The sequence below is a fragment of the Mobula birostris genome, chromosome 12, assembly GCF_030028105.1.
Source record: "Mobula birostris isolate sMobBir1 chromosome 12, sMobBir1.hap1, whole genome shotgun sequence".
Lineage (NCBI taxonomy): Eukaryota > Metazoa > Chordata > Chondrichthyes > Myliobatiformes > Myliobatidae > Mobula > Mobula birostris.
Genome location: NC_092381.1, coordinates 73,704,695 through 73,718,490, shown reverse-complemented (window position 1 = coordinate 73,718,490; position 13,796 = coordinate 73,704,695). Strand labels below are relative to the sequence as shown.

Below are 13,796 nucleotides of genomic sequence, written 5' to 3'. Positions count from 1 at the left end.
ATCTCTAAAGTGAACTTGTGACAAAAATTGTCTGAAGAAATGAAGAATATGATGTCACAAAAAAGACAGCTAAATTACTACTAGGAAACACTTCAATCATGAAGTATGGAAAGTATCTTAAAATCTTGGAACAGGTAATCAGTTGTGGAGTGCTGTGTTCAGTTCTGGTGTCCTTATTGGAAGGATGTGGAAGCTTTAGAGAGCATGTCTTATGAGGGTACGTTGAGTGAGCTAGGGCAAAGGAAGATGAAGGGTGACTAGATAAGTTGTACATGATGGTAAGAGGCATAGATAGTGTGGATAGCCCGTGACTTTTCCTAGGGCAGCAATAGTTAATATGAGGGGGCATAATTTTAAAGTGATTTGAGGAGAGGAGGGAGAGGAACATCTGAAGTAGGCTTTTTACACAATGGTAAGTGCATGACATGCACTTCCATGGCTGGTGGTAGAAGCAGATGTATTAGGAACATTTAGGAGACTCTTAGATGGGCAAATGGATGAAAGAAAAATTGAGGGCTATGTGGGAGGGAAGGGTCTGATTGAGCTTGCAATAGCTTAAAAGGTTGGCAGAACATCATGGGCCAAAAGGCCCGTATGGTGCTGTAATGTTCTATGTTCTAACTGGTGAAGCAACTTGGATAAATACATGCAATATTTTCAAAGGTGTAATTAGTCCTCTGCTTCCAAACATTCCCTTGTTACCTTATCATTATTCAAGTAAACAATATAATTGCCTGACTATCTTTAAGGGCAAATAATTTTTATTAATGACATTTGGAGTGCTGAATTCTGATAAGTTAAACACTTAAAGGCATAGAATGGTCTGTAGAAAAAGACAATATAGAATGTCTCAATGTTTTGCAACTCGTCCTAAGGCAATCTAAACCCAGGGGTCCCCAACCTTTTTTGCAGTGCGGACCGGTTTATTATTGACAGTATTCTTGCTGCCCGGGGGGGGGGGGTAGGGTAGGGTTGCCAACGGACAAGAGTAACCGTCAAATACATTGTGTTTACCCCGAGAAGACTACCATGACCATGAAGCCTTGCGCGGGCACCAGTGCGCATGCATGTTGTACGTGCCGATTTTTTTTTCTACAAGTCGTTTTTGACGATTCTGTATCGGAATATAGGTGATAAGAACTATAAGTCACTTATAAGTGGCTAACACACTCAATTCCCTTTCTAAAAGGGTTTATCTTAACGAATTTAATATTAAACGCACAGCGCATATTTTCCTCGCATGACTATAGTGATAAGTCACTTATAAGTCAATAGCATCATAACATTTTAAGTAACGTTTGGACATTAAACACACAGTGCATATTTTCCCCGTATGAACATATAAAATCATTGCAACACACCAATATCACTGAATCAGTGGGAGCCCTGGGCTTGTTTCCCTGCAACGAGACAGTCCCATCAAGGGGTGATGGGAGCCAACGATACTCAAAGGGGATTCCTTATGTTCAGTCTATTCCGCAATTTAATTTTCGTGACATTCATTGCAGAGATATGTTGGAAATGGCAGCAACGTTTTCAGTGCTTTCATAGCTATCTCAGGATACTTAGCCTTGACTTTGATCCAGAATGCCGGCAGAGATGTTATGTCAAACATACTTTTCAGCCTGCCGTCATTTACAAGCTTGAGGAGTTTACCTTCTTCCCGCTCTAACATGGACGATGCGCGGTTAATGACCTCGTGTGCATTCAAGCTCAATGGTGCGTGACAGGGAATGAGGAAAGGTGCAGCTGACTTATATCGCCAAATCATATAGTTTCCTCACGGCCCGGTAGCACATGCTTTGCGGCCCGGGGACCACTGATCTAAACGATTGTGTAAAATTTATTTCATTATGCACTATGCTTGATTATCATTGTATAATAGACTCAATGTATTATGATACTGAAAGGAATAAAGAATAATAAAATTTCAACACGCTTGATTACTTTTTCACTAAAATAAGTCATCTGCTATTTGCAGTGTGTTGCATTGGTGGTAAAAGTGTATGCTGTATTGATTGAAAACAATTCTTTTCCTAATTTAAATATCCAGAACAGAATCAGTTGATGGATTTATGTCTCCAGCTTGCTCTGCCAATCGGAATGGTGAAAAAGACTGGGAGAATGACTCAACAACTTCATCAGTTGCTTCTGCAACAGAGTACACAGGTATAGAGCTTGGTAATGTTTTCCCATTGCAGCCTTTTACTTTCAGTCATTCAACATGTGAAAAGGTTGTCAAGGTGAGTTTACAAAGAATCACGCAGAATAAGTAGCCCAGAATAGGATGTTTGACTCAGCTGATCAAGCATTAGCTGTCCAGACAAATGTAGTCATATATTGTACTGTACAGTTAAGTAAGTAAAGAACATCCCTATTCTGAAATCATGGTGCAAAAATTGTAGATGCTTCATTCTCCCTTGTCTTCAACTAGAAATGCAGAGTGGATTAAGCATCTCCAACACCTTTGAGATTCCCTCCATGCTTTTAGCCGGACTTCAACCACAGAGCTGACAAAAAAAGAGATCAGTGCACTGAATACTTAACCTAGTATCATCTCTAACAATATGCTGCTAATGGTAATCCAGAACCAGATACATGTGCAACCGACCTTTTGATACAGTTAAGTATCAGTGTGCAATGTTATCTGTCTATGATCTGTCCACAGAAGAACAAATTCAATCTGGCCAATTACAACTCATCAATCTACTATTTTCATTAGCAATATGACAAATAATGTTCATGAAAGTCCGGTGGAGCTCAACTTGCTAATGATCAAAACGTAGACTTAGTTTGAATTTCAACAGCGCCTATCATGTCCAGTTCTCATGATGGCCTTGGTCCAAATGGTATGAATTCTCAAAAAGAAGGAAGAGTAATAAGTGACTGCCTTTGAATTCAAGGCAGATTTGCTAGTTCGTATCATGCTGCTCTGTTATTGCACTTTTCTTCAATGGCTTCAGTGATGTCAGATGTGAGAATATTCCTTCTTGATCGACCATTGTTCATTTCCATATATTTGCTAAGTGATGATCATACTCCTTTTCGAATAGAAGCTTAAGCATTTCCTCTTTTCATTCAACTAGCATTGCCAAAATCCCCAATCTTGCTTATCCTGGGGGTGTAGTTTGGGGGAATGGGATAGTTGAAGATCAGAAGTATTAACTGGAGAGAAAATTGTGGCCTTGAGCAGTGCAGAAGTTGTGTATTCTCCAGCCAGTGGTTGACTAGCTGGCTTCCAAATTTTTACCATTATTGACAAAATAGAAATGAGTTTCTTTGACCAGATTAGTTGGAAAAATGCAAACTTAATTACATCTGAGATTTAAAAAAAAGTAGCCAGTTGGACAGATGGCCATCATCAACTTTAACAGTGTATTCATTTCGCATCCAGCACAACATAACTGCAGAACAAATGGTCTGAAAAATGGACTTTAGTAACTCATGGCTTCTTAGCCACCTGCTCCCAGTTACTCCCTGTAATATCAGTAAGAACAAGAGCAGCATACTTCATGAGGTGTTACCACACACAAATTCTCCTCCAGGGTGCACATCAGTCTGAACTTGGAATGTATCCAAGCAACACACACAAAATGCTGGAGGAACTCAGCAGGCCAGGCAGCATCTCTGGAAAAGAGTAAACAGTCAACGTTTCGGGCCAAGTTCCTCCAGCATTTTGTGTGTGTTGCTTGAATTTCCAGCATCTGCAGATATTCTCTTGTTTGTGATCGGAATGTATCGAAGTTTTTTTTGGAATTAAGGCATTATATTTCATTTAAATACTCTGCTTTCAGGATTGACATAACTACAAATGAACATTCTTCTTTTTATGCAAATTATATTTTTCTACTTAGAATGTGGTCATTGGATAATTAAAACAAGAAGCTATGTTTAAGAAGCAGAATTTCTTCCTTTTATCCTCATATAGTACTAAATTAACCTTTTGACTTAACGTAAGGAGACATTTGATTTGTTCTTTCGGTACATTAATTTGTCTTGTTTACTTTTACAGGACCAAGATTATACAAAGAACCCAGTGCAAAATCTAACAAACATATAATTCATAATGCAATCTCCCACTGCTGTTTAGCTGGGAAAGTCAATGAAAATCAGAAGAACAAAATACTTGCGGTAAGATTGGAATTTCAAATTTCTAATTTTATATATTTTAATAGCTCAAACTCCTAGATGCAATAATATCATAGTTAACTTACTGGACTAGCAATTTATGGACTTGAGTTCAAATTCTACTGAGTTTTATATTAATAATTTTTGAAATGGAAAAATTAAACTAATATCAATTATGATGGCCATCAAATACTCAATTATCATTTAAAAAGAACTGTTCCAATAGGGAACAGGCTAGTATGTTCTCAACAATGGGCTTGATTCTTAACTACTCTCTGAAATGGCCTCACAGGCCCCTCAGTTCAAGTGCCACATTGCTATTTACATTCATATTTCCTAGCTGAACTGAAGTAGTGTATCACACTCAAATTGTATCTTCTTTGGTCATGGAAAAAGCTTATTCATTTTACTGCAAATCATCACAGTGTGAAAAACGCAGTGGGTGGAGCACACTATATATTGCTACGTTTAGCTATTTCCCATGATTTGCCTTTTCCAAATTTCAACAGTCTTTTTTTATGTATACAGTCTGATCTTTGAATTGAAAATCTTCAAGTGCAACTCCTGCGCCATTTTAGCTAAGGCATATATTTAGTTTAATGTGCAGACAGGTTCCTCTTCGTACAAAGAGCATTGTTGTGTGACCTTGCCTCACTGTGTTTGTAGAAAAAGTTGATCAATATTTTTGTAATACAATATATTCAAAGGTTCTTTCAAAAATGTATTCTTATGGCTATATTTTTGTATTTTTAGGAAATGGAAAATTCTGAAGCAAATAACTTTCTGATCCTTTTCCGGGACGCCAGTTGCCAATTCCGATCACTCTATACCTACAATCCTGAAACTGAAGAAATCACTAAGTTGGCAGGAATAGGACCCAAAAACATTGGAAGGAAAATGATTGAGGGACTCTACAAATACAACTCAGATCGCAAGCAGTTTAGTCGCATTCCTGCCAAATCATTATCTGCCTGTGTGGACGCAATAATCATCCACGGCCATCTGTGGCAGCATAAGAGACCAAACACTCCCAAAAAGCTCACTCCTAGGTCCTAGTGAGGACAGCCGTCATGAAAGTAGTAATGGCATTAAGCAATTGCACTTCATCGTAACTTCCTGAGGACAAGGGGTTTTTTAGTTGCCCAGAGCATTCCTTATGTTTATAAATTAGTACATACAGTTGAAACTGGACACCAAACTCTGCTTTTAATGTGCACAACTGGAATGTATAGGTTAGGGGTCTTAGAAGGACATCACTGTTACAAGTAGAGGTAAAATGATTCATTGTAATTTTTTTTAGCTTGATCATGCAAATTGACAATTTGTAACATCACTACCATAACTCGTTTGGTACACTGGAGAATCGTTAATCTGAATGATACATATTTAAACTAGTCAGTAACACTTTTTTGCCCTGTTCACATTTTTTATGTTTTTACAACTGTCATACAATTTGGCTCCTGTTTTAAAGGGTAGGTCTTTTATATCATTCAGTCGTTAATATTTGTTGTTCTTCAGTATTAGCCACATCTGCATAAAGGTGCTGATGTTAGCTGATTTGTGCAAAAGAGTGCTATATTGCATTGATTTACTTAAATACAAAGCTACTGGCCTGGCACTGATCCAGAATATATGTTTGAAGCAGGTTTTATAACAGTATTACAAGGTAACCCAAAAAATTCTTAGGTTTTCAGTGTTAGAAGTACAGCATCATTAACATGAAAAAGTAGAAATTTGTCCTCTCTTGAAGGCAATAAATTCATGTGTGCTCACATTTGGCTCCAATGATTTCAGTGGAACTGAATTTCTTGAAGTGGAGTACAACATGCATACACTACTATATTGTGATGTAGGACAAATTTCCACTCCAGTTCTTTAAAGATATGGCAAGAATCCTTAAAACCTGTGCTGGCAATCCCAGTGCTTCTGCTATGGATATGCAAACCAGTTGTCTCATGAGGAATGGTGTTTGCTTGCTGATTCTGCTTTTTTACTTGATTTTAACAGCCACAGTGTACCCTGTACATCCAGAATGGCTAATAATTGTTGTTGTACTGTCAGTAATGAATAGATGTAGAGGCTAAAATCTAACATCAGATCAGTTGTAGTGGCATTAGACAGTGTGTCAAAATAAGTTGACTTGAGGGAAAAAGTAATGAAAGTGGTAAAGGAAGTAGACTTTTTAATTGTTTTAATTACATAGTTAGAAAAGTAGTTGGACTATTGATCCTTGTGTCTTTTTTGAGTGGTAAAAAAACTCACAGCTGGAGAAGCACAACTTACATTCCCATCTTTTCAGAATTCATTCCATTTGTAAATTGCATGTATTGGTTTTTAGTATATTCCAGCTAATTTTAATTTGTTGGAAAGTAACAGCATGTTACAATTAATTAAAGTATTTTTGTGCGCCACTGAAACCGGAGACTATGCACGATGGTGACGAGCCATATGCCATTCCAAGGTAAAAACAGAAAATGCTGGAAATACACTAGATCAGACTACATTTGTGAGAAGGAAACATTGAAGATCCACAGCTGTTTGTCAAAAACACTTTGACCTGAAACACTGATTCAGTTTTCTCTTCCCATAAAAATACCATCAGAACTGTTGAATTTCCTGGTATTTACTGATTTTTATATCAGATTTAAATTTCCCGCAAATGGAAAATTTATTGATTTTTCACATGCCATTCCAAATTGCTCAGCTGTTGTAACTTCTAAAATGGGCTGCTCTAGAATATTGTGGAGTATTAATCTATAATCTTGTTTCTTTTGCACAATACGCCTTAGCATCATTCCAGAAAAAGCAAAATATTTTTCTTTTGTCTGATGAGTCAATTGCACACGAATACTCTCATGCCCACATCCCCAGCCAAAGAAAATTCTCACTGCATTTTCTTTAGCCATATGATTTTTTTCTCTATACCCTAATTTCCCTGCTAACAGAACTTGTTAATTTCTATTTAGTATAATTCTTTTAGTGGAACAACTTTTTCAACATACTAAGTGTTTCTAAAATTTGACCAGTTGTATAAACACTGTTCTTAATTTTTAAAAATTTAATAATGCAGAGTAATTGCTTATAAGACTTTTAAGGTTTTTTATATTTTACTGTCAACAGCTTCAGAATTCTTGCCACATTCCCCATGATTGGGTTATCCTGACCATTTTATTTCATGTCTGTATCTCGGTCCATCTTGATGAATGCCTCTTGATTCCTCATGCTGTGTTTTATTTACAATATTGTTCAAAAGCTTTAGGCACATATATAGGGTGCCTTTTGTATTAGTCAGAGTGGAGCAGAGAGCAAGTTTGTAAATCTGGTGGGAGTAAGGGATGTTGGGAATGGTGAAGGTGGAGTGCAGAGGGAGGGGTGTGGGATAGGTGGAAAATAAGGAGTGCCAAGGGTGAGGTGTGGCATGGGTGCAGACACACCAGACAAGGTCATTTGATTCCAAACAATTGGTTTATTGACAATTACAGAATGTCTCTCTGGGGTGCTTTCTGCTCTCTCCCATCATCCTTCTTTTCCCAAACATGATTCCCCTTTCCCTGTCCCCCTTCCCTGTTTCAGTCAACAATAGAGACCCAATCAGAATCAGGTTTATCATCACTCACAAATGGCACAAAATCAATTTTTTTTTTGCAGCAGTACAATGTAATACATGACATAACAAAAGTCTTAAACACCCTAGATACATATATATAATATGTGCCGAAGACTTTTGCACAGTACTGTCCATCTGAGGTCTTGGTTTGTTTCATTTATGACAACAACACTCATCATCCCTTTTGACAAACATGCTGCTATTCTATTTCCCCCTTCCTTCAATCTCCTTGCCATGTATTATGACTCTCACCTATGCGATAAACTAATTATATCTCTCCCTATGTGTTATCAACTGGTAGCCATCTTTACCCCTGTCCATAATGTAGACATTCTTTGCCCCGTCCCCCTTGCATTTCTGTGTTCAATCCAAGGTTTCGCTTTGTTTCAGTCTAATGTATTTGGAATCTAAAAATTGGAAATGATGTGTCTTGCTTCAGTTGATTTCAAAATATCACTAACAGATCTTATATGAAATTTCATGCATCCTGCATGAAGAGGCTATGATTTGATCACACTTCCATGGAAACTCACTACATTCTCCTATAATATTTTTTTCCTGGTATGACAAGTTATTTCTGTGCCACAAACCCTTTCTTGAGTTTATCTGCTCACTTATATATACCAGTATTGCTGCCCATGACGATGGAAAGATTTTACCGGCATCTATTTCTTGAATAGCTTCATATCTTTTTAGCAGTCTATGGAGCCATGGAGTGCTGTTCTGACAGGTTTACATTTTCATGGCTCGCTTGATCTTAGCTTTTGCCTTCAAGCATTTGCTTTCTTTCTCCTGCTCCTTTTGACTTCCTTTCTGTCAGACATGTTAGGTTTTTCCATAAATAACTTGAGCAAATCTTTCTTGTTGCACAGTAGTTTATGAAAGTTTGCTGTGTATATAGTTACAGCAGACAATAATTTTAAACCTAGCAACAGAAGTAATTGCTGAAATGGCACTGGTATAATGAAATTCTAAACTTTGTTCTATGGTGTAGTTCATGACCATTTGGCCAGTTAGATTAGTAAAATGGTTTCTGTTACATTTTTAAAGTTTTCAGTGCCAGCAAATCCTGGCAATTTCAGTTACATTGAATTCTGTCTCTATCCATCAATTTTCCAGATTTGTTTCTTTTCTAATTATGTATTTGTACATCTTACTAAAAGGTCTTTGGAGATGTTATATTAAAATGTACAGTGTTAAACTATTTAAAAATAAACATTAGGAGTCTTTCTTCTTTTCCATTTGCCATTATTTTCCTTACTGCTGTTTTTGTTTAATTTTAAATTGCCTATATTCTACGTGTTACCCTTTTATTTCCTAAGTATCCAAATGCCCATTATCCTGCAGTAGTCCATTTTCACAACCAAATCAGTAAATCAATCATCTTAAAAAAATGTTGTTAACCAGGAAAATGAACATTAAAAGTTTGAATTAGTTGCTCTAGTATCTTAAAAAAATAATGAACTTTGAGTTTTTGAATTAAAGTAAGATTGGCCCACTCAGTGAGGGAACAAGTTGGGAGACTAGATGTCAGGTTTTAAGGAAAGGGAATAAATAGTTCCTAAAGGTGATCGTTTTTAATTGGGAGCCATATCAGCACAATTAGGAGGTTCTTAGGGAGAGAATATGTGAAACTTTTAATTTGTGTTGAACATGATTAGAGCAGCAGTTTGTAATGCTGAGATTATATTTGTGCTTGACTGTGCATTTCCAATTTACTGCCGCTTTCCATTTCCGGCATTTTTGTAGTGATGATTTCTTTTGCTGCAGTTTTCATCTGCAGGTTCTCGTTAAAAGCTGGTAATTTATCTGCTACCAATCTTTGCCTGAAAATGGGAGTCATTATCAGTTGTGATTAGGACAGGTTTAAATTGACATGCATGCAAACAATTTTTAGTGTTGCTATCCTGTACAACCTATTTAAAATGCAGTTACATTTTTCAACTGGAGAGGTTTCTTCAGAAATTCACTTTTATCTTTTAATGGTAAGCTTTACGATGTATTGTTTTCCAAGAATTTGTTTCCCAAGGACAACAAGAAAAAGAATGGGGACAACAAGGGAAAAATCAAATTTTGTACATTTGGCTTCTTAGCTGAATTTGAAATAATGTGTGGCATTGATTCTCTTTTTAATATAAATTTATTTTTTAAAAGTCATACTATCAGTGGATATAATTAAAGGTGACTGTTTTGGAACTGATCACAAAACATCTGGGAAATCTGCTTTTTCTTTGCTATGGATGATGTTATATCATTCAGTATCCAAACCTTCCAATTCCCACATTTACTAAGCTAGAATTTGTTTTTTGTTTGTCCATGCATAGTTATTAAAAATGAAATGCATTAGGTTGGATGGAGTCTGTGAAAATTCCCATTGCCAAATCTGATTTTCTATTTTCTGGGAAGATTTGGATGGAGGCAGAAAGGTGAAGGGACAACTTAATTAACCATCATACACAATGGTATATTTTCCCAAAATATGGGTTACAATGTCACCTGGGTTTGCATTTGGCTCTCAATATTGCCTTGCATGTTAGAATTCTTGCCCACCCAATACTGAACTGGTCTTTCTTATGTGCTGGATTAGCTTCCTAACTCTTTCTGCCAGATCACATCTCCACTCCTACTTCCTTGACGATGAAAGTCTACTCCCCATGTTTTTCAAAACTTGCAATCTGGACAGCAAGTTTTCCTAGACTAAATTGAAAAGATGCTGGGTGTGTAACAAAAAAAAACTTGTCTTTAAAAATGAAGTCCTTCTCCACCTCCCCCCCCGCCCCATAAAAGGGAACAATTTCACAGGACTGCTGAGACAGATTTACAATGACTGACAATTTATTTGATTACAATTGTTGTAGTTTTTCTACTACTTTTACTTCAATATTTTTCTACAAATATTAAGGTTTTGCCATGCACATTCTGCTTGCAATCATTGTCAGAGACCCTCATCTCAAGTTTGGAGAAGTTAGATGTGATTGAAGAAAATCATTTTGCATAGTCATCCTTTATTTCCTAAATTCACTTAAATTATGTGTCAGCAAACCTTTAGGTGTATTTTCAAATCCAGCACAGTTACACGAGAAACTGCAGATTGAGTGATTTGATAATTGGTTTTCTTCTGAAACGATAGGAATTGTCTGGCATTGCACTGATTTCTCTCAATTTCTAACATACTAAGAGTATTTGGAACAGAATAAATTGAAAACTGAAGATTTAAAAATTTGCATTAACTTATGTGGCATTACTTAACAGCAGTGGGCAAGGATGTGCTGCATTGAACTAAGCAGAATGGTAAAGTAATTACCATTGAACATCAATATTGCAGTGTGAAAGAAAATTTAAATAGGATTAATATATACTACATGTTCATTCTAATTTCATGTTTCAAATATATTGTTTTGTGGATAAGGAAATGCATGCTGGTAGAAATAAAAAATCTTTTTTTGTTTCTTTCTAATTATGTTCTGTACTATGTGATATGACATGAAGAGTTTCCATATAATTTTAGAAATGCTTCCCTGCTGTCCAGCAGTAGGGAAAATATTCAGGTGAAGATACAAACTCTTTGATTCGTGCACTGAAATTATTGTCAGCCAAAATTCTGGTTTCATGTATGTGAAGCGTTTTAAAATCTCAAACTGCATGTGCTCAGCATAGCTGATAATTGTGCTGCCGCAATCATTGTAGCAGGGAGGAAGGGGGAGACTCTCCAGTTCCTGTGTGTGATCTGAGATAGTGATTGTCTTGATTTTTCTCCCATCCTCTGCAATTTGCTTGACCATTGCCCAACTGTAGTCAACGTCTGCCAGTTGAAATGCTATACATGCTAGAGAAAGAATGCTCAGTGCTTCAGCATTTTATCACTTTGTAGTTTCTCTTCTATTTGCTCAGAGGCTTTGTCCTTTAGATATAAAATTAATATGCAAAACATCTTAATATTTAAATATAATTTATGCATTCATTTTGTACTTATGTTAACTATATGCAAAACCCTAGTTATTGGACGTATATCAATAACTGAGAGTCTCATTTAATTTTGGAAATTGCAGTAAATAACACTTCATAATACAGTCTGCATGTTACCAAAGTTGAGGTTGTATGTAAGGCATAAACTGTGTATTGATTTGTATAGCTGAACTTGTACATAAAACCAACATTAGGAGTTTGCTTTGATCAGCACATTTTGCAAATTAATCATGTAGTTCTAAGCCCACGAAAAAGCTCCTGGATGGCAACTGTTTCAAAAAAATAATTAGTACCATTAATCAAATTTGATCAACACCTTTAGGAACTGAATTAAAGCAAAAATTGTCCAGACTTTGGAATTTTAACAAACCTGGTTACAAAATCCAATAATTTATGTTCCTTCTATCTTTGCACTTTCCTCTTTCTGTTGAGTGACTTATTTTTTATGTTAGGAGTAGTTACAAGTAATCTCCTCTTGGACCTTTAGTCCAAAATCATTCAGTTACTGGGTGCCAGAGGTATTCAGGACCATTTCAGGATGTTTTCTCTTTTGATATCTGTATATCATTATGCTGTTTATGGATCCCCATCTGGATGTTAATGCAAATACTGTATACCACCCAAATATATTGTTTCCTATTATCAAATGTTAATTATATTTAAAAGACGGCTTTCAAAATAACTTTCTTCTTAAAGTGTAGGTGTCAAACCAAAAGCTGTTAATAAGGGGTTTAGGAGCAATAAATTGACAAAGGGCAAGACTTTGCATTACTACTGCAATTCACAAGATAATTATTGTACTTGGAGAAAGCTTGAGCAGTGTGTTCACAAACAAGAATAGTCACTTTTAATTTAATGTCTTTGTTTAATAATTTTATTTTTTGAATTATGGTCTAGGAAAGAAATGGAAAGAGGTATATGTCCATGCCTTAGACTTGTAGTTTTTTTATTCAATTACAGTTGTTATTGGAACAGCTCATTTGGGGATAGTGTGGTTTTCCATCCAGTCAGAAACACTGGTGCTTTCATCATGGCTATATTTATAGAACATGAAATCCAAAGTAATTTTGGCAGTCATTAAGTTACTGAAACCTTCTGGTTTCTCTCTTTGTAGTTTTATCTCAGTTGACTGTTACAGAAACTTTTGGCTTTTTAAAGCCAGAATGAACTATTAAACTTTTCTTAGCCTTCATTGCTAAATGTACAGTGTGTTCTATGTTCAAACTTGGTAATCTGTCCACTTTAATGGAGCTCTGCTTCAATTTATCGGATGCTGTGCTGTCTAATTCTGTCATGCCATCATTTAGTTTGCTAGACAATAGTACTGTGGAATATTTTTTCTTTGAATAAAGCAAATAAAGCATGAGATCTTGGAGATTATTTGGTCTTATTTGGAGAGCATAAATTATGACTGGAATATTCTTAAGAATCTACTTTTAGCTGTGTGTTTCCTTCTGTTATGGATTTAGATGTACTCAAATTTAGATTTACTACTAAGTTTCAATTTAGCACTGCAACATAAATAATAATGTTCATATTCTGCCATACAGAATTGTGCTAACTTGGAGTTTTGCAGGGTCTTTCGAAGAAACAAATTATTAATTACATCAATATTTTCTTGTACACTTGATTTTTCCCTGTAAGGTATTTGTGCTATTATAAACACAATTGTCAAAAATATATATACAAACGTATATCATCAGTACAAGTTGAGGAAAATATAGCCTGAGGAAGAACTAGAGTGTTTCATGTCACTCCAAGGACCTGATGGCAGTAGGGGAAATACTTTGTGGTTGAACTGTGAGATTGTGGGTCTTCAGACTCCTGTACCTCCCCAATAAGAAAGCATGACATAGTTGTTGGGGTCCTTAATGCTGCATGTCACTTTCCTCAGACATCGCTTCTTATAAATGCCCTCAACAGTGGGCAGAGTTGTGCTGTAATTGAAGTGGCTGAGTCCACCACTAGCTGGAAGCTTTTGCAATCTTATACATTATGAGTTCCCCTACCAGACCATGATGCAACCAATCAGAATACTTTCCATTGTACATCTGTGCTATGCCACATTTCTTCATACTTTTGTGACATCAGTCAT

General features: G+C 36.1%; 1 protein-coding gene across 2 annotated transcripts in view; it reads left to right on the top strand.

The window, feature by feature from the left end:
* camsap2a (calmodulin regulated spectrin-associated protein family, member 2a) overlaps positions 1-13,063 on the top strand; it is a 180,610-nt gene extending 167,547 nt beyond the window's left edge. For both annotated transcript variants that reach the window (XM_072274141.1, XM_072274140.1), the window contains exons 15-17: positions 2,054-2,169; positions 4,013-4,131; positions 4,882-13,063. In XM_072274141.1, the coding sequence (XP_072130242.1) occupies positions 2,054-2,169; positions 4,013-4,131; positions 4,882-5,184 (538 nt within the window). In that variant the 3' untranslated portion in view covers positions 5,185-13,063. The remainder of the gene's footprint in view (positions 1-2,053; positions 2,170-4,012; positions 4,132-4,881) is intronic.
* The last annotated feature ends 733 nt before the right edge of the window (positions 13,064-13,796 follow it).